This window comes from Danio aesculapii, chromosome 23, assembly GCF_903798145.1.
Source record: "Danio aesculapii chromosome 23, fDanAes4.1, whole genome shotgun sequence".
NCBI lineage: Eukaryota > Metazoa > Chordata > Actinopteri > Cypriniformes > Danionidae > Danio > Danio aesculapii.
This window is the reverse complement of record NC_079457.1, coordinates 20,972,205-20,994,013: the sequence shown is the minus strand read 5'-3', so window position 1 is coordinate 20,994,013 and position 21,809 is coordinate 20,972,205. Positions and strand designations below refer to the sequence as shown.

The 21,809-nt window shown below is 36.6% G+C and overlaps 1 protein-coding gene across 1 annotated transcript in view; it reads right to left on the bottom strand.

Annotated features, from left to right (window-relative positions):
- scn8aa (sodium channel, voltage gated, type VIII, alpha subunit a) overlaps positions 1–21,809 on the bottom strand; it is a 96,061-nt gene that overhangs the window by 72,141 nt on the left and 2,111 nt on the right. Inside the window, exon 2 of the mRNA XM_056449523.1 lies at positions 14,766–15,097. Within this exon, the coding sequence (XP_056305498.1) occupies positions 14,766–15,041 (276 nt within the window). The 5' untranslated portion in view covers positions 15,042–15,097. The remainder of the gene's footprint in view (positions 1–14,765; positions 15,098–21,809) is intronic.

The following is a 21,809-nucleotide window of genomic DNA, read 5'->3' as shown; positions in this document are numbered from 1 at the left end:
TTTTAGGCGAGAATGTAGCAGTTTAGATTGTAACTATGCAGTTTATTTATAAATAGTGCCTATTTTAAATATTTATAATTTCTGAGAGACAGCGAGTCGGCATCTATTAGCCTGTCATTGAGCAGCACAAAGACAGTTGACATTCCGTCACTAGAGGGCGACAGAGAGCGCATAATAAGCCGTTGGAGGAGAAAAACAGCGTGATTTCAAACTATAGCTGATCAAATCATTAGAAAACAGGCAAGGGGTTAATTATTGTGATATCCCAATTGCAACAGAGAATTACTGGAAAATGTCTCTAGACTGATAGCATTTCATGCTGTTCAGCCGTATAATCTTAAAATTTCAACAAAACCACTTATTTTGTCATCATATTAGACATTATGCTAGCTAGACAATCATTCAAATACTAGCTCTAAAGTGACGTTTGTGAGGTAGCAATGGTTTCTGCTGTTCTGAAGTCAGCTGCTGTATGTAAATGGTTGAACAAAGAAGTTCCTCGTACAAAAGGATTTTTAGACTCCCCGTGCTTGATTTTCTTTTTTATACACACAATTATGCTGTCGAACTGTTGTATAAACGCAACATCACACTCGTAGCAGTGCAATATGGCTGTATATCATCACTGGCAAGAAACGCACGCCTCCCACCAGTGCCGATATACAGCCATATGGCAATGCTATGAGTGTGATGTTGCTCATAAATTTTATTCTTATTATTTAAACAATGACGACGATGTTATTTTGCGTTTGATTGTTCAATTTCTGTTTATTTAACTTATTTTTGCTTTATATGTTTGTAATTTATGCAGATGCACTGCACAGAAAAAGACTTGATCATCCCAGTTTATCTACATTAATAAAATCTCTTCTGGTGAATTATATCTATATTCATAATGCAATATATATTGCAGCAAAACGAAATATTGCAACAACTGATTTTTCCAATATCTACAGCCCTAGTATATACTATATCAATAACAATTTGAAAACAAAGAAAAAGAATAGCAGAGGGAGAGAAAGAGAGAGATTTTAAAGAGTGATGCAGAGTAAGTGACAAACAAAATGCAATAAAGCAGGACACACAAAGAGGAGAGAAACATGGAGAAAAATCAAGAAACAAAAAATCCTAATAAATGACAGTGAAGAGCAGAGCAGCAAAAGGAAATGAGTGAGACCTTCAGTGTCATTAACGCAGCATCTGCCAAATCAACAGAAGCTTCTGGAACATCACAAAAACAATCAGAATCAGAAAGAGCTTTATTGCCAGGTATGTTCACACATACTAGGAATTTGTTTTCGTGACAGAGCTTCTACAGTGCAACAGCATTACAGAGACAGGACAAAAAACAGATAATAAATATATTTTAAAAAATAGAAGTAAGTAGTGAATGCAAATATACAGATTGAAACTTATAAATCATAAACTAGCATAACATAAATCATAAACAAGCGCTCTTCATTTAAATTCTTTCATTTTATATTCATTTTCTTTTTGGCTTAGTCCCTTTATTAATCCGGGGTCACCACAGCAGAATGAACCACCAACTTATCCAGCACATGTTTTACGCAGCTGATGTCTTTGGACTGTGGGGGAAACCGGAGCACCCGGAGGAAATCCACATGAACGCAGGCAGAACATGCAAACTCCACACAGAAACGCCAACTGACCCAGCCAAGGCTCGAACCAGCGACCTTCTTGCTGTGAGGCGACAGCACTATCTACTGCGCCACTGCGTCGCCCACTTCATTTTATATGTTAGCTCAAGATAAATATTAGATTTCTAAAATATATAAAGGATGTTTTCTGTTGTGTGTACACGTACAGCTTACATATTTAAGTGTGTAGCAAATATAAAAAATAAAACATGAGGTGCCTTAAGCGTTTCCTGGTGTCTAAGTGGCGACGCATTGAACAGATGTGAGGGAGGAGTGAGACGGCCATTATACTCCTCCTCCAGCCCCCAAACAGCCCTGCCAAGCCCAGTCCGAGTGCTGCGTCATCACAGCGAGAGGCAACGGACCTGCATGGCACATTTTGAAGAGGCCCTGCTAAGATTTATGAGCCAGACGTACTGAGCTCCATCTCTCTGTCTTCCTCCTTCTGTCTCCTCTTTCTCCACAGGCTTTACTCAAGCAGAACGTGTTTCAACAACAATACTATCAAACTATCATAAAACAGACGACAAGTTAGAAATTTCAGAGCTGCTTTATATATGTAACCCACTGGTCCTACTGCACCCAACACGGTCTGAGCTGGGATCGAAACGGTGATTCTTTGCATGGGAGTCGGTTGCTCTATCAAGGAGGCTAAAGACCATGGCTGTGTCCGAAACCGCCTACTACTCAGTAGGTACTGCATTTGAATTTAAACATACTACTCGGTCGTTAGAAAAGTACGTTCTGTCGGCGCAATAGCCTAGTGGTTAGTGCGTCGACATATGGTGCGGTATCACGTCAGGGCGTCCCGAGTTCGAATCCTGGCTCGAAAACATTTCCCTACCCTACCTCCCTCTCTCTCTCTCTCTCTCCAACTTCGCTTCCTGTCTCATTACTGTCCTATCGCATAAAGGCCAAAGATCAATCTTAAAAAAAAAAAAGTACGTTCTATACAGTATGAATGTGAAAAGTATTAATAGAATTCGGACGTACTACATCCGCCATTTTGTTATCGTCACGTGACCTACCTGCATCAGTTGCGTTGTTTCATTCCCATTCATGAATTCTCTCACGGGGCATCATGGGATAGCGCAGCTTGCATGAGATGCACACTTCAGAATCTCGCCGGAAGTAGTAAGTTATCCGGGTACTTCTCGCATACTGATTTTTGAATTCTATGAATTCAGACATACCACTCGGCTCGCATTTTGATTTTAGCGTACTATATAGTATGGAAGTATGCGGTTTCGGACGCAGCCCATGGCCTCTAGCATTTGTCACAAGAGCATCTTTAGAGGTCAGAGGAGAGAGGTTTACCTGCATAGCACTTCGTTAGTTGGCCTCTGTTACATTTACCCCACTCAACCTCACTTCCATCCCGGATGAGCCCCCACATGTAACCTATCGATCCAACTATGGCCTTTAGCCTCCTTGTTAGAGCAACCGACTCCCATGCAAAGAATTGCCGGTTCAATCCCAGCTCAGAACGGCTTGGGTGCAGTAGGAAGGGTGGGTTACATATAGTTTTATAATTGAGGATTTCAGCATGAATTAGCCTTGAATTAACTCTTGGTTAAAAATGTGTTATTCTGTACACTGTAAAACCCAACAGTGAATTTTATCAAATAAAATGAGTGTAGTTAACTCAAAATTTACTGAAAGTTAATTCTACTCATTTGAAAAATTTTGAACTCAGTGTTGAAGGCAGTGAGTTAATTAAATACCTCATTACTTCAACTTAAATAGAGTAAGTTCACATGGTTTGAGTTGCCTTAACTTATTGGGTTTTACAGTACTCAGTTGGTTTGAGTTCTCCTCATTCATCAGGTTTTGCTGTGCTCTAATTGCTTCATTTACTCAAATGTATTAAGTTCACAGTACTCATTAGGATTAGTTTGTGAACTTAAATGGTTTGTTGCAATCGGTTTGAGTTACCTTAACTTTTTGGGTTTTACAGTGTAGACATGCTTATATCTGATATGAAATTTTTGTAATAGATGCTTAAAAATGTACTATTATGAGTCTGTATAATGGTAGACTACGGTGTATAAATAAACATATATAAATCTTGTCATTTAAAGCAGTGTTTCCCAACCCTGTTCCCGGAGGCACACAAACATAGGTACATATTTTGGACGTCTCCCTTATCTGAACCAATTAACTTCAGGTTTTGGAGTCTCTTCTAATGTTCTGATGAGTTGATTCAGGTGTGTTTGAATAGGAAGACATTCAAAATGAGTACTGTTGGTGTGCCTTTAGGAACAGTGTTGGGAAACACTGATTTATACATGAAATGACAATTGTTCAATTGGTTATATTTATTTTTAGACAACTCAATGCCAATATTTTAACTTCAGAAGAGATATTTGGTGACATAAATCACAAAAATAAAACATAATAAACTGTCTCAAATAGTTTTATAATGAAATTTAGAAGTAATTATCAATAGAATTAAAAGAAAGGAAAAAGTTATAAAAAAAAAATCCATGACAATGCAAGTTAAATTGCCCCTTCGCTATACAGTATATGTGACCAGGAAATGAAGAAAGTCCTTTCGATAGAGAGGGAAGGATACGGTATTTGATCAAAATTTATGGGGCAAATAAATTTTTATAAAACAATGAAGTGTACAGATACATTGTGTATAACAAGAAGTAAATATAAAATTGAGATGAGTACATTTTGATTTATGATGACTTCAAATTGGGATAAGGATCATTCACTCAAAACGGAAAATCTGTCATTGTTTACTCACCCTTTACTCGTTCCAAACCTATTTTAATTTTAATTTTTTCTTCTGTTGAACACAAAAGATATTTTGAAGAAAGCTGAAGTCTTGTAACCACTTGTAAAACATAGTATTTGTTTGACCAAAGTCAATTTTTAGAGGTGGCGACGCAGTGGTGCAGTAGGTAGTGCTGTCACCTCACAGCAAGAAGATCGCTGGTTCGAGCCTCAGCTGGGTCAGTTGGCGTTTCTGTGTGGAGTTTGCATGTTCTCCCTGCATTCGCGTGGGTTTCCTCCGGGTGCTCCGGTTTCCCCCACAGTCCAAAGACATGTGGTATAGGTGAAATGGGTAGACTAAATTGTCTGTAGTGTATGTGTGTGTGAATAAGTGTGTATGTGTTTCTGTGATGGGTTGCAGCTGGAAGGGCATCCGCTGCATAAAAAAACAAATGCTGGATAAGTTGGTGGCTCACTCTGCTGTGGCGACCCCAGATCAATAAAGGGACTAAGCCGAAAAGAAAATGAATAAATGAAATGTTAGAGGTTTCAAGCTTTCAACAGAATAGAGAATTATATAAATGTTTGGAAACATTTTAGGGAGAGTAAATAGTAAGTGGATTTTCATTTATATCTAAATAAATGTATGTCACTGTCGTTCAAGGACCAAAGAGTATGTTCTAGACTCGAAATGTCCTGCTTGGGTAAACCCTATGAAGCCTCTCTTTTTCACAATTGATTTGTTTTCAACATATAACCAACTCTTAGCATTATCTGTGCTGAAGACTCAGGGTTCATCAGCCGGACAGATCCCTAGGCTAATTGCTTCTGATAGTGTCACGGGTCTGGATTTAAAAGCTGCCAGCTCCCATTTCTCAGCTGGTTTTACACTAGGAGGAGAGCTGCCCTGAACTTCAAGAATCAGGTTTCACTACTGCTGCAGGCTGCAAGTCGAGCCCAGCGCATAGAAACAAAAGGACAATGGCACACAGAGAGATCCAATCTCTTAGCTGACAAAATGTACAATCAAAGAGCCGATAAATGCTTAAGATTGTAGGACAGTTTTTCTATCCCTTGTGCTCGAGCTGCATGATTCTAGATAAACTGATATGCTTAGAGTATTGTTTAAATGACATACTAAAATTTGTATATGCTTTGCCCATAGTTTTGAAAGGTTTTTGGAGATAACAATGATGTCGAAATGATCCCTGTTCACAGTTGCAAAAATGATTAAAAAAAAGAAAAAGGTTTTGTGCATGCAAAGTAATTAATTTCAATTAATCTTCATTTCTATAGCACTTTTACAATGTAGATTGTGTCAAAGCAGCCTAGTAAATTTAAACTGTCAGTCCAGTTTTTAGAGTTGGTTGGGAATGTTATAATCTCTACACATAAGCCTTCTTCTACATAGCAGTGAACACAAGCACTTGCGCAGGCCTTATAGCACACGTAATGTACATGATGTCAGTTTTCTCAAAATGATGCTTTTGTATTCATGACTCTGACTCTGATTCTGAATACAACATGTATTTTATAAAAAGGTTCAGATTTTGTTTTCAACAATTCTTTTTTTATATATTTTATTATGAATGATCTATTTGGGAATGTATGAGTGTATGATTAATTGACTGGATGAATCAGTGTTTTTGAACAAAACTCTTAAACGACTGAATAAAGCATTAACATTAAAGAGGTCATTTAACTGCTTTTGATCATTAACACAGACTTCAGTATTTTTATATGAACTATTAACTGTAATTTTTAGGAATGCTCAGATTAGGATTTTGCAGCCGATACAGCGTACCGATTCCTTGTCATGGTGATCGGCCGATACGGAGTACCGATTCTGATGCTTCAAGCTTTATAATGCATGAAGCACATTTTCCCTCTAATTACGGTACTTCAGAGGAGATCTCTCCTTACCTAAGAGAATAAATTAAGGATGCTGCATATAATCCCTTAAGCAAGTTTCTTTCAACCATTTAGGTGTGAGCATGTCATGGTCAGATGCAGCTTTACAGAAAATAGATAAAACAAATAAAAAAAATTGGTAAGAAAAATGACAATTAATGCAATTTGGAAACATTGCAAATGATGGAAGAAGAATTCAACACGTCAGCGCATATTTGATGCATAAACAGTTAAAATGCACACCTATAAATCTAATACTTCTTTAATAAAAGAAAATAGGCTTATAAACTACTGTTTATTGCAATAAGTATATTACAATAAGTTATATTATTAAATATTCTTGGTTAAATTTATGTTTTACTTATGTCAAATTTCCAGCCAGGTTTTAGTGAACTTGCAATATAGTCAAAAACACAGACGTTCTTTCGGTTTTTATATGTAATAAGGCCTAAATACAGTACATGCAAGGTCATTCAAATATTTGCTCATCTATTGCTCCAACTAACACAAATACATGTGATCGGTTCATGAGATCGGCCAGATCAGCGATCTCCAGCCGATTGATCGGAGCATCTCTAGTAATTTTCACTTCTGATTTAATTCGTTTTTGCAATGCACAGCAACACTGTGGTTGAACAAGCGTACGTTTACAATACAGGAAAACGATTTATTGTTTCTTCCTTTGGGGTTATTTCACCTAAAATGAAAATATGTTAATTACTCATGTTAAGTTGTTTTAATCCTGTAAAACCTTTGTTTGGAACACAAATGAAGATATTTCAGATTATATCTGACAGCTCCCTCCATTGTCAGCAAAGAGCTCTGCTTGTTCAAAGTGCAGAAAAATACCAAAAATCATCCTCAAAACAGACAGACTATATGACTTTTGTTGAATTAAGTTGTTATTTTCGTTTTATGTGCACATAAAAGTGCATTCTTGTAGCTTTATAATATTCTAATAGAGCCACTGAAGGCATATGGTCAGTTTTGAGGATGTTTTTGGTACATTTCTGAACTTTGAGCAAGTCGAGAGCATTACTGTCTATGGAGGATGATGGAGCTGTCAGATTTCATCTAAAATGTCTTAATTTGTATTCCAAAGATGAACGAAGGTCTCATGCTGTGTTCACACCAGACGCGGAATGCGCAAAAAAAAAAAAAAAAAAAAAAAAAAAAAAATCGCGGTATTCGCGCATTAAACAGACGCGTGAACATTGAGTTTACTCGCTGCATTCACGGCGTCAAATCCGCTTCATTCATGCGTCAAATTTACTTCACACCAGAAGCAGAATGCCCGAATAAATCACGGTATTTACACGGAAATAGGCGTGTGAACATTTTGAGTTTACCTGCTGCATTCGCGCGTCAAATTCGCTTCATTCATGTGTCAAATTACTTCACAATAGATGTAGATTCACATCATGGGCGGGGTTTCTGTCTTCCCAGTGACTCTAGCTTCATTGTTAAATGGCTAACATGGATTTTATTGAGAGACTAGCTGTGTTTATGTGCTTTATGAAGGCTGAAAAACAGTGTCGATTCGTTTGGAGCTGTGTCTGAGTCCCTAGACTCAGCTCATGACTGGTTACCGCGATGCGAATGTCCACTGAAGTTCAGATTAAGCGCGTCAATTGCGCAAAACGCTAACTAGCGCCGCTTCATTCGGACAAATCGCATCATTCGCGCCATCTCAGGATGTCTGTTCGCATCATTGCATTGACTTAACATGTAAATAACTCGCCCTTGACACTTCATCCACATCTAGTGTGAACCCACCATCAGAGGTTTGGAAAAACATGAGTGATTAATAACAGAATTTAAATTTTTTGGGTGAACTCTCTCATCAATGTTTTTGTAATATTTTGTAAACAAACAATCCCTGTCCGCACAGATCTGTGAAACAACTGTATTATACATGCCAGGCCAGTAGGTGGCGATATTAATTAGAAAAATAACACTACACGTTTCCACACATACGATCCTGCAGTCCATCAGTGTTGTTTTGGGTGTCATGCTTTACATATGCCTATAGACAGAACAAGTATTATGTTTGTGCATAAAGGGACAATTTTTTTTTTACAAAATCATGTTTTTGTAGTTTACAATGAAAAAATATTTATAGTTAAAAAAAAAGTCTTTTTTCAGGCCCCCAAAACACTTGTTATGTAAATGATCAGTCACAAACGTTCCTATTTTTACCAGTCTCTAGTAAACACTCCATATAGACTGAAGTGGTTTCATAATTGTAATCGTAAACACAGATCTGAATGGCCATTCTGATCATACTTGTGTAAGGTTAAACAGACAAAACTGTACGAATGCATTGATACTTGAATCAAGATTGCATTTTTTTGTATCAATTAATAACGCAGCTTTAGCAAATGCATTAAAATGTTGTAGAGATGCCTATTAAAAAAAATATGTTCATGATATGGTTTCTTTAGACTGCGTTTCACATACGCTCCTCCGTGAGGTTTTCATCAAGAGACTGAAACCTCATTCCTGTGCATGGAGCGGGTGCTTACATAACAGTCAGTGTGTGCTGCATGAGAGGGAGGCAGAGGAACAAGGCGGAGGGAGAAAGCAAGAGAGGAGGCAGGAAAATGCTTTAGCACATGCACACATTAACAGGCATTAACACACAAATGAGTCTGTGCATTATTTAGTAAAGTCCGGTGTGGCTGAAGTCTCAACACTGCACTTAACACCAAGCCAAATGAGAAAACGCAGGGCTGAGCCTGTTGGACTCCATTACGACTCAGACAGAAGCGATGACTTCATCTTCCACCCTTAGGCTACATTTCATAACAACAACTCGCTGCTAAAAATCTGTTTGAGGACTTGCTGGCATCTGATATTGCACTGATTTATGACTGGTAACATCTACGCGTACAATTAAAAGCATTTTTAATTACAAACATATTTTCAATACTTATGTACATACTATTTATTCACTATATATTATAATTCATTCATTCATTTTCTTTTCGGCTTAGTCCCTTTATTAATCAGGGGTCGTCACAGCGGAATGAACCGCCAACTTACCCAGCATATTTTTTATATAGCGGATGTTCTTCCAGCCACAACCCAACACAGGGAAACACCCATACACTCTCACATTCACACAAATACACTACAGCAAATGTAGCTTACTTAATTCACCTGTACTGCATGTCTTTAGACTTGTGGGGAAAACCGGAGCACCCGGCAGAAACCCACACCAACACAGGGAGAACATGCAAACTCCACACAGAAATGCCAACTGACCGAGCAGGGGCTCAAACCAGCGACCTTTTTGCTGTGAAGCGATCGTGCTACCCACTGCGTCACCGTGATAACCCTAATATATTATCAATATTATATTTATAGTATAAACAACATGTTTTTAAATCACAATAATGATTTGCTCTAAAGACAGAAATGCTGGATTAAGATCGTCTAGGGGGTCGAATCAACATCACAATCTTTTTTCGATTAATTGTGCAGCTCTAACATGCGCTATAGGTAAACTGGGTAAGCTAAATTGTCCATATGTTCATGCTTAATCTTGAAAAACGTGAATAAAGAGTGTCTGAGGTAGAAACAAATCAAATTATAATATTATTTGGGTCATTCTAAAAGCAATGCGGTGTTATCTTGTGCCATGTTAAACACTGCAGGGTATTCAAAAACTGACTTTTCACACTGTACAGTCAAGCGAAATTAAAATAAAAAATGTATAGATGTTAGTTTCAGTCTGTTAGTGTTAAGGATATCTATTAGCTAGTGGGTTCCAAATAAGGTTGGGTCCTAAAAATCTGTGTAACCGGTATGTACCGGACCAAATCAGCATATGAATTTCGGTGCCACTGGTGCTGCATTCATTCATTCATTTTCTTCTCAGCTTAGTCCCTGGGGTCTAATCTAGGGTCGCCACAGCAGAATGAACTACCAACTTATCCAGCATATGTTTTACACAGTGGATGCCCTTCCAACTGCAACCCATCACTGGGAAACCTCCATACACTTCCATTCACACACATACACTATATGGACAATTTAGCTTACCCAATTTACCTATAGCGCATGTCTTTGGACTTGTGGGGGAAACCGGAGCATGCCAACACGGGGACAACATGCAAACTCCACACAGAAATGCCAACTGACACAGCCGAGGCTCGAACCAGCAACCTTCTTGCTGTGAGGCGATTGTGCTACCCACTGCGCCATCGCATTGCCCTTAGTATGAATATATACTCAGTGTTATATTACAAAAAAAAATCTCGATACCAAGTGATACCTTCTTGCTGTGAGGCGAGAGCGCTACCCACTGCGCCACCATGCTGCCCCTATCACACCATCTCTAAACATTTAATTCTTAACAACTTTGAGGGATACGAACACTGGCGGCGTTGTTAGGCGTTTGTTCTTGTTGCGCAGTATAGCGCATCCGGTGAGCGGCTCCCTTCAGATTCATCAATACACATGATTGCGTTCATAAAATTTGCTTAAACTGGATGTATTTTTCAAGCAAGGATTCTGACACAGCAACATGAAGCAGATGCTTTACTTAAGTTGCATTAAGGGGGAAGGAAACACGTCAAACTTAAAGGCAGCTTGTGACATCATCTGGTATTTTCACTGACTATGTTTACATAGACACCAATACTCAGATTTTAATATGATTAAGACAATACTCTGATTAAGAGCACACCATGTAAACTGTGACTTTTTTATTACCTTAAATGACTGCAGACAACCGTGTCACGAAAGGAGGTTTTTCTTTCTATTCGGTGTGCAGTATCAAATTCCATTAAAACAACACTCTTCCACCAGTCCTTCATATTCTCATCCATTACCTCAGTTTGTGATGGTACATAAACAATATGTTGCTAAATAAAAATAAAACTGCCGAACTGCAGTTAAAGTTGACAAATTAAAAATGAAACAGCCGAAATTACATGAAACTCCGAAGGAAATGTGGATAGCGTGATGACACAATGCTGTTAATCAATCTATGTGCTATAACATGTGAAACGGGATCATGAAAGGAACATTCAAAAAGCAACTCATATAACCACCTTAATCATATTATTGTCTTATTCAGTTTAAGGCAAATAATCCGATTACTGATGTCCAAACGTAGTCACAAGCCCTAACCCTGGAAATCAGGTGTTTTTGATGACAGCCTTTCCACAGGTTAGTAGTAAGCAAATGTAATGTAATGTTAGTGGCATACTGCAAATCTTAAAGTCATGCTAATAAACAAATGATGAAAAGAAATGCTGTAAACTTTAGTTACATTGTTCAATCAAAATGATTCAAATATTTTTTTTTGTCAAAAAAAAAAAAAAATGATAATCTAGAGTCATCCACCATAAATTTGTGGCTCAAAAGTATTGGTTCAGGCACCGGTACCGTTTTAAAAGTATCGATTTAGCACCAGTATCGAAATAACCACAAACGATACCCAACTCTAGTTCCAAAATAGTGACAAAATTTGCATTCAGGAAATATAAAACTTATATAAACATCCAACGCTTGCAGTTTGTCACTTCCGCATAAATCGTTCAACAATTTTTTTCACGTCACCTCATATTTCAGTTTCTCATTAAATGTTGACGAATCTAATGCTCTCTAGTATCTGTCATGCTCCACCCCCTTCAAGACGCTTCTCATTTGCTTTTCATTTGATGCTCTTGATCTCTCTTTAATAGAGCTGTGATAAAAACTAAATGCTATTGGCTGTTTTTTAAAAGGGGAGGTCCTGCTTTATGCCCATATTTTTCAGTCGAGATTAGTCAAACATCTAATACAAAATGCACATTTCAAAGCACTATGGGTACTTTAACCCCTGGGTAGCATGCTTATTTGTGACATGCAGTGTTATTAATTGCATAAACACAGTATGGGATATACAGTAACATTGTACATTCTCTATATATTTTCAACTACACGATTTTGAATTGATTTATACAGTAGGATTATAATAGGTTTTGTGTAATTGTTTGCCATTTTCCCCTCAAATACTGTTTATATACAATGCACTTCTGTTTCTTCTGTGATGGTTTGAAGCAAAAACAAATGCTTTATGCTTCCAGCTTAGCATAGAGCCATGACATTCTAAAACTGTATCATTTCACACTACACATTTGCCAATGCAATACAAGTTAAACACTATAAAAATGGTCCTAACCCTGCTCTAGAAATAGGGCTTTATAACAAAGGTCTCAACAACAGAACTAACACTTCTTTTAAATTTCACATTACAGCAAACCATTAAGTTCTAAAATACAACAGCCTGAAATGTTTTGATGTTTAAATTAGATTTTAAACTTGGCCTCAGACTTAGAGTCCACTGCAATGTGGCTTTACTCAAAATAATAGAAATAGAACTTAAAATATTCAAAATTGTCCTACAATGCAGACAAAATAGGTAAGCACACAACAGAATGTTGCAGTAACAGCCAAAATAATTACTGTTCAATAATTGCAAGCTCTTATCAGCAAAATCTGTCCATAACAAAAATTCTACAATAGAAAATTTCTTAAATAAATTCAAATAAATAAATAAATTCAAATAGTGTTTCCCAAATGCTGTTTAACAGAGCAAGGACATTTTCACAGTATGTCTGATAATACTTCTGGAAAAAGTCTTATTTGTTTTATTTCGGCTAGAATAAAAGCAGTTTTTACTTTTTTTAAAACCATTTTAAAAGGTCCAAATTATTAGCCACTTTAAGCTATTTATTTTTCTCGATAGTCTACAGAACAAACCATCGTTATACAATAACTTGCCTAATTTCCCTAATCTGCCTAGTTAACCTAATTAACCTAGTTAAGCCTTTAAATGTCACTAAGCTGTATATAAGTGTCTTGAAAAATATCTAGTCAAATATTATTTACTGTCATCTTAGCAAAGATAGAATAAGTTATTAAAGATAAGTTATTAAAACTATTATGTTTAGAAATGTGCTGAAAAAATCTTAACAGAAATTCTGTTAAACAGAATTTGGGGAAAAAAAATAAACAGGGGAGCTAATAATTCAGGGGGACTAATAATTCTTCCTTCAACTGTATGTATGTATGTATGTATGTATGTATGTATGTATGTATGTATGTATGCGTGTATGCATGTATGCGTGTATGTATGTATGTATGCATGTATGTATGTATGTATGTGTGTATGCATGTATGTATGATGTATGTATGTATGTATTGAACTTTCTACTAAATAATCCACAATTAAAGCATAAGAATTATGAACATTGATAAAAAAATGTTTCTTGCTTTTCTTTGTAAATTGGCATATATATATATATATATATATATATATATATATATATATATATATATATATATATATATATATATATATTGGCATATATTAAAAAACTATGTTACATTAAAGACTGTAAATTATAAATAAAACAATAAATTATATTTTTCAAAAAAAAAATAGAAAGTTATTTCAAATTGCAGAAATATTTCACTGATTATTTTAAAATTATTTTAGTCTTGTTGAGGATAAGTGACTTTTTTTTTTTTATCCACATTTTTTTATTGTATAATATTGGTTAAACATGGCATATTTCAGCTTATATCTCTCTTTTGCATTCAAATGACTGGCAAACTCAAATTTCATCAAAAACAACAACATTAACATTACCTATTTGGACCCTTTTCACATGTCCACGTTTCTCAGTAGCGTAGTGAATGGGAGAATACAGCAAATAATTATTTTTACAATCCCCTTTGCTGAAATAATAAAAGAAAAACTCCACGATGGTGTTATCAAGACTTTCAGAAAAAGGGGGAAAATGGTGTGAGGCTGATAACGGCAGCCAGAAGAGAAAACATGCCCCATAGATGCTGCATTAGAAACACCTCGCGCAAGCGATAATTCGTTTTTGTAACTTAATGCAAAGATGACATAATGCATACATAAATGCACATAAATGTTCATATGATAAAAAAAAATAATAATAAATGAAAAAAATAAAATTAAAATAAAATTAAAATCTTACAAGGATTTAAGCTAATGATGACCGTTAAACATGTCATAACAGGCTTGTGAAAAGGGTCCATTAGCTAAAATCTTTTACTGGTGAACCGCTACTCTGACAGCTGGTCTGAAATAGTGCATGGCTCCTTTAAACACACTGGAGCGTTTCTTTCAGCTTATCTTTTCTAAAGGATTACTGCTGGAACAATTAAAACAAGTCTGTCAGCTGGAACTGTAAAGCTTGAGCAAACCACTGCTGACCTCCTCCCTTAATGACTTTAAAGCAGCATCTTATACGCGATCTACAACATACTGTACAAACCCTTCTGCACTGTAGTGGATAATAAAAGAAAGTTATGAGTTACCATCAAAAACAAAAATACATCGCTTGAGAAATGTTGGGAAAAACTCTGGAATGCTAAATAGCGAGCTGTTTAGAAGCCCAGCAATGCAGGCCACATAAAGAGACGTGGTGATGCTGCACTTACTTTCTGATTTATGTAGAAGGGATCGAAATCCTCCAGTGGTGTTGCCACCATGCCACGAGGGATGTCCCCGTAGATGAAGGGCAGACTCTTGCCCGCCTCCAGGTCACTGTTAGGCTTGGGCTTGTTCTCGTCGTCATCATCGCGATAGCTGTTGTCTGGCTTAGGTGGCGGCTTGGCTTTCTCCTCATCGATACGCTTCTCGATTTCACGCAGTGATTCCCTGGTAAAGTATTTGTAGCTGTTAGGTCCTGGCGGTGCAAGAAGGGGTGCAGCCATGTTTTCATCCTGCAGCAACTTCTTCTCCTGTTATGTACCCTCCACGGCAGCCAGTTCTATGATGGAAAGAAAAAATGGAGATTAGGCATTTTAGGGCTCTATTTTAACGATCTAAGCACAAAGTATAAAGCGCATGACGCAAAAGCATTAAGGCCGTGTCTGAATCCACTTTCACTATTTTAAGAAGGGAAAAATACGCTCTGCACCCCAGCGCATGGTCTAACAGGGTTGTGCTTATTCTCTTAATGAGTTATGGGTGTGTTTTTTAGCATAACAAGCATTAAACCAATCAGAGTCTCTTCTCCCATTACCTTTAAGAGTCAGCTGCGTTGCGCCATGACACATTTGCTATTTACATGGCGGACTTTGTAAGTGTAAGTACTGAGAAAACAGTTAAACAGACCATCTGCAGCGCGAGGATAAAGAATGAGTCTCCTCCATTCAGCCTCTTTACTTTCTCGTTACTTTACTTCTACTCTTTACTCATTTACTTTCGTGTATAAGGAAATGGTGTTGTACTCACTCCACTGAAGACATCCATTAGCCAACATATTCCATTTCGTTTGTTAAGCGCAACGATTTATTTCAAAACTATTTCTAAAATCAGTTCTAATTTTCAGCAAACGAATAAAAGAACAATAATAATAAAGTGTGGTCAAAATACTGAGTTATATTCAAACACACGTCCTATTTTTATGCACCATATATGCAATTGTCTCCAAAACCTGAAAGGTGGACAAATCTAAACTTGTTTCTATTAAAACAAATATAAATATGTATATAATAAATAATACTGCTAATGATAATAACATAATACAAATGCAAATTGCCCCCCCCCCCCAGGCGCCTTAACGCAACTTTCTTTTAGACCAGCACGCCCATGAGTCCACAAAGTGCCGCAAATGGATTTGCTATTTAAACAACATGGCACAAAATGTGAAAATTACTGTTGTGCTGGTCTGAAAATAGCAACAAATCGTGCCAACACGTCTTGTGACGGGTGCATGATAGGGCCCATAGGGTGCATGATAGTCTTCTAATATACACAGAAGTTTCTTGGAAATCCAACCCCATTTGCCATTATTGCCAGAGGCTGGAATTTAGATTTTTATTTAAAGTTGCTGTATGCAAATTCTTGAATCTTTTTTAAAAAGCATCAAAATACCACAATATGTTTGTAGATATTTCAGTAACACGCTAAGTAAACACACTTATTTATCTGAATAACAATGCTACAGTTAGTTATTGTGCCTTGAAAAAAGTGAGTTTCTGGTCAGAATGTCTGTCTGTCTGTTTTGATCTGTGTAACTCCACCAACTGCCAGTTTACAAATTTCTTTTATTTCGGCACCCCGGGTTGCCTTGGTGGAAAACACGGCGTATTTAATTTCAGTTATGGAGGCTGCCTCAATGTATGTGGACGTGACCCAAAATGCGACGTGCGGAGGACAGTTGCCGTCTCCGAAATGAGACGAAGATGTAGAGGTTCAGTATTTTCTAATTAGCAAATATTAAAAATATTACAAACTTAAACATTAGGTGAGCAGCTTACAGTGTAAGGCTCAGTCATCAGGCATGCTTGCTCCTGTTTGTGTCATCAATCTGGCAACCTGAGTGTGCTTCAAGTCATCTGGAAGAGGTTGGGCGAAAAAATATATATATATATTGACTAGAATGCCTTGTTCAACCACTACTCTACATACTGCACCTTAAGCATGTTGTTATATAGAGAGTTCATAAAACGACCTTGACATTGTAGATAATCCGTGTTTGGGCTAATATCAATGTTATAATACATTTCTGTAGTATAGATGTACTGTATTTGGATGTAGCACATGTGAGCTTTACCAGAAAATGATTCATAATATACTCTTTATTAGGTACACCAGTTCAACTGCTCATTTATACAAACAGTCAATGAAATGTCTGCAAATCAATGCATTTTGGCACGTAGACGGGGTGAAGACCATCTGCTGAAGTATAAACAGAGCATAAGAATAGAGAGGAAATGGGATTTAACTTAAACATTATCTGATTGTTGGTCCCAAAAAGGCTAGTCTGAGTATTTCAGACTACTGATCTATGAGGATTTTCACTTAAAACCATGTTTAAGGTTTTCAGAAATTGGTTTAAAAAAGTGAAAAGATCCAGTGATTAGTAGTTTTGTGGGTGTAATTGCCTTGATGATTTCATCAGTCAGAGTGGAATGACCAGGCTGGTTCAAGTTGGCAGACAGGCAATATCTCAAATAACAATTAAGCACAACTGAGGTCTACAGAAAAGTATTTCTCTGAACATACCACACATCCAACCTTCAAGCAGATGAACTACAGCAGCAAAAGAGCACACCATTGCTGTCAGCTGGGAAAAGCAAGCAAGCTACAACTCAAACAGCTAAAAAAAGTAAAACATTCCTTGGTCTGATTAGTTTTACTTCTATAGAGACATTTGGATGAACCCATCCTGTCTTTTATCAATGGTTCATGATGCTGATGGTGTAATGGCTTGAGTAAATTTGGTCCCATCAATATGAATTAAACAGTGTTTAAATTCCACAGCTACTTTCAGCAGGATAGCATAGCATATAACCAAGTTCAAATAATCTCAAACTGGTTTCTTCAACATGATTATGAGTTTACTACACCACCATAATATTATCACTACAATACAAGCAGATCTCAATCCAACATCTCTTGGATGTAATGGTGGAACAGGATCATAGAACGACTATCATGCCAACATAGACCAAATTTTGCCTTATTCAACCTGTGCCAAAAGAATTTAAAGCAGTTCTTAAGGCAAATGTGTGAGCGGGGGTCCAGGTCAGTACAAGCAATGCTGTACGAGTGAGTGGCCTGTGAGTAGAGTATACACTACCTGACAAAAGTCTTGTCGCCCATCCAAGTTTTAGGAATAACAAATAATAACTTGACTTCTACTGTAGTTGATCATTTGGTATCAAATGTGGCTTATATGAAAGGCAAAGGCCTCTAGGTTACGCTTATTTTACCATAAAAAAATATCATCATGCCTTAATTTTAATGATTTAATTAGGACAGTAAGGTCTGACTTTGTTTAGAGAAAAGTCTTGTCACTTAACAGAAATAATGTACAGTATAGAATATAAAGTCATGGTGCAGTGGAAAAATAATTAATATTGTGTATGACTTTCAGTGTATGAGCTGTAGATGTATGGATGAGCACTGCATCCATACATCTCTGCAATGACGCAAATAACGTTTTAATAAAGTCATCTGGAATGACAAAGAAAGCCTTCTTGCAGGACTCCCAGAGTTCATCAAAATTCATCAAGCTCTCCATCTTACCCCAGACATGCTGAATAATGTTCATGTCTGATAACATTCTAGCTTCTGCCACTTTTCCAAATGATCAACTAGAAGTCAAGTTATTATTTGTTGCTGTTACCACTGGAATCGACAAAAAGACTTTTGTCAGGTAGTGTATTTTTCTTAGATTAAACCACTTGATTGACATGGACTCATTTGATGTTGCCTTTATGACCTTTTTAAATAAACCTTATGACCTTTGTGAATAAAAGATGGAAATCTCTCAGGTTCCATAAAAATATTGTGTTTCAAATATATGGATTAGCAATAACATGGGTAAATGATGACAATTTACATTTCAGGTAAACTATACCTTTAAATCATGGTGTGATAAATACTGTTATGGTCCAAGCCTCCCCTCAGTTTGATTATACTATCTGACCAGCTGTTTATAAGCATTATTCATTTATTTCACACCTTTAAGCTATGCTTTTAAAAACTCACAGTCTCTGAGATCATAGTGTCCCAGACACTAATATTTGAATGATTCATAAAACATTAATCACTGTCTGGCCAACTGACATTTTGGTATGGAGAATTTTTTTTGTGATATAACACCAAGTATATATTCATACTAAGGGCAATGCGATGGCGCAGTGGGTAGCACAATCACCTCACAGCAAGAAGGTCGCTGGTTCGAGCCTCGGCTGGTTCAGTTGGCATTTCTGTGTGGAGTTTGCATGTTCTCCCCGTGTTCGTATGGGTTTCCTCTGGGTGCTCTGGTTTCCCCCGCAAGTCCAAAGACATGCGCTATAGGTGAATTGGGTATGCTAAAATTGACCATAGTGTGTGTATGTGAATGAGTGTGTTTGGGTGTTTCCCAGTGATGGGTTGCAGCTGGAAGGGCATCCGCTGCATAAAACATATGCTGGATAAGTTGGCGGTTCATTCCGCTGTGGCGACCCCAGATTAATAAAGGGACTAAGCTGAAAAGAAAAAGAATGAATGACTATATTCATACTGGTTTTACCTTTTTTTTTGCATTAATCACCAGACAGAAGTCATTTTATTTAAAAGAAATTGTATTTACATAATAGTAATAATATTTATACACACATTTTATACCAATGGCGCAAGAATTGTAAAGCTGTACACAGAAAATGATTACGAGACTATATAGTAAAATGTTTATACATTTAGAAATGACTCCGTTCTGAACGCTTCAATCTACAACATAAAAAACTCATTCAGTTTTCGTTCATCAAACACAAGTCATAACTTAGTTTACTATTTAAACCGCAATCAATACTTAAAATCAAAGCAATGAGGGCCCACATAACCTTGTCCCACAAATCCAACATTTCCATTTAGATTTCGATTTGATTTAACTGGTGAAATGATCAAATCTTACTGAACAATACTAGCTTGTTACTTCATCCTCTCACACAAAATGATATGTTCAGCTTTTTACAGGAAGGTAAAAATGCAAAGGCCTGCATCTAAAAATATTACCTTACACATCAAAACAATCTGTTGCTAAATCGAGAGCATGTTAAAGAGGGACTGGCAGTAGATCCTGGATGACTCATCCACTTCATGAAAAATGAAATGCACCCTCCATTATGAGCATATGAAGGTGATGTTTGCCGTTGGATTACATTTGAAATAATATTAATCGACTTTGTGGTAAGTGATTCATTGGACATTTTTTTCTCCCCCCTGATTTGTGCTTGCATAACTTCCTGTGTTATGTTTCTTTTGGGTCATTATGATGGATGTTTCTATTTTAGATGAAAGGGTGCTGCGAGCTGAAAGGATGTAGACTGCATTCTGTGGATTAGAAGATACCCCTACAATAGCACAAGCAGATTTTAGTTCAACCTGTCTTCACTGAGAAACAAAATAAATCTCCACTGAGATGCTGATTTGGGACATGCGTTACGTCCCTAAGGCAGTGGAATGGGAAATGGGGTGGATGAATGGAGGCCTGGTAAACCACACTGTCTAAAAGCTTGTGTGCACTTATGAGCCAGACACTTAACCAAGCCATATCCTGATAATATAGCGCTGCTTAGCTCACTTTTAGCTTTTCTCTCCAGCTACTTTCAGTTTGCTTTCAAAATGGTATTTGCATTTTCAGCCTGCCTTTGAAGTAAATATAACATTTACCTTCAAGCAAAGCAAACGTGCGAAAAAAATATCTAGAAATGTGACAAACACTGGCACATAACAGAAACCATTAGTGGAAGAAGTCCCATGGGTGTGAAATGGATGTCAATTGGATAAAAGAAGCTTAAACCTGCCTAAGCTGGTTTGTCAGTCTCTTTTAAAAGGGTTTTGGGCACTGGGCTGGGAGAACAGCTTCACACACTAGACTTTTGGGTTCACAAAAAAATCTACGGATGCTGCAATTGACTTAACATGACATTCCACTTTGTGGAGAATGATAATTCAACATATAATAAATTCTAAATGTATGCAAGAATGTGATATAATCCATTTTATTGCAGATTTAATGTTTCTATTATTTTAACTGAAGAGGTATCACTTAATCACATGCCATCACTTGATATGAATTTGAGAATGAACTACATGTAACTACATTTGAACTTTTAAATAAAGCAGAATCTGAAACATCTTCATAAGAATGTTTCATGCTTTCTATGAGGTTTAAGAGTTTAATTTAATTTCTGATATCCTACTTTTACATTCATATAAACAAATGTCAATGGAATATTTCTGATATCCTACTTTTACATTCATATAAAAGAATGTCAATGGAAAAAAAGTGTAGTAAGACCAACCTTTAAAGCAGCCTCTGTCTTTAAAACAGATAGGCAAAGCATCTTAGGCTGGGTTAACATGATTTATCAGAATTGAAACTGAAAATTTTGATTAATTCCTACTATCCTTAAATTAAAACACATTTCCACTTAGTCACATGCTAACACTTGATATGAATTTGCAAGTCAGAATAAACTACATTTTAACCTTAAAATCAAGCAGAATCTAAAACATCCTCATAAGACTGTTTCATACTTTCTGTGAGGTTTAAGAGTTTAATTTAATTTCTGATATCCTACTTTTACATTCATATAAACAAATGTCAATGGAATAAAAGTGTAGCAAGACCAACCTTTAAAGCAGTCTCTGTCTTTAAAACAGAGCATCTTAGGCTGGGTTAACATGATTTATTTATTTTTCATCAGCAATGAAACTGTAAAATGAAATTACTACTATCCCTACACTGTAAAAAATTATATGATCTGTTAGTCCTGTCAGCATGTTTTTAGGTCATTGTAACTTAGTAAACCAAGTTACGCAAGATGTTTTTTAAAAGTCATTTTAACATAATATAAGTTCAATGGACTCATAAGGTTAATTTGATTCAGCTTAAAATTTTAAGGCAATCGGGATTTTTTTTTTATAGTGTAGCAAATCAAAACACCTTTCCAATTGGTCATTTTCAGTGTCTTCATGGT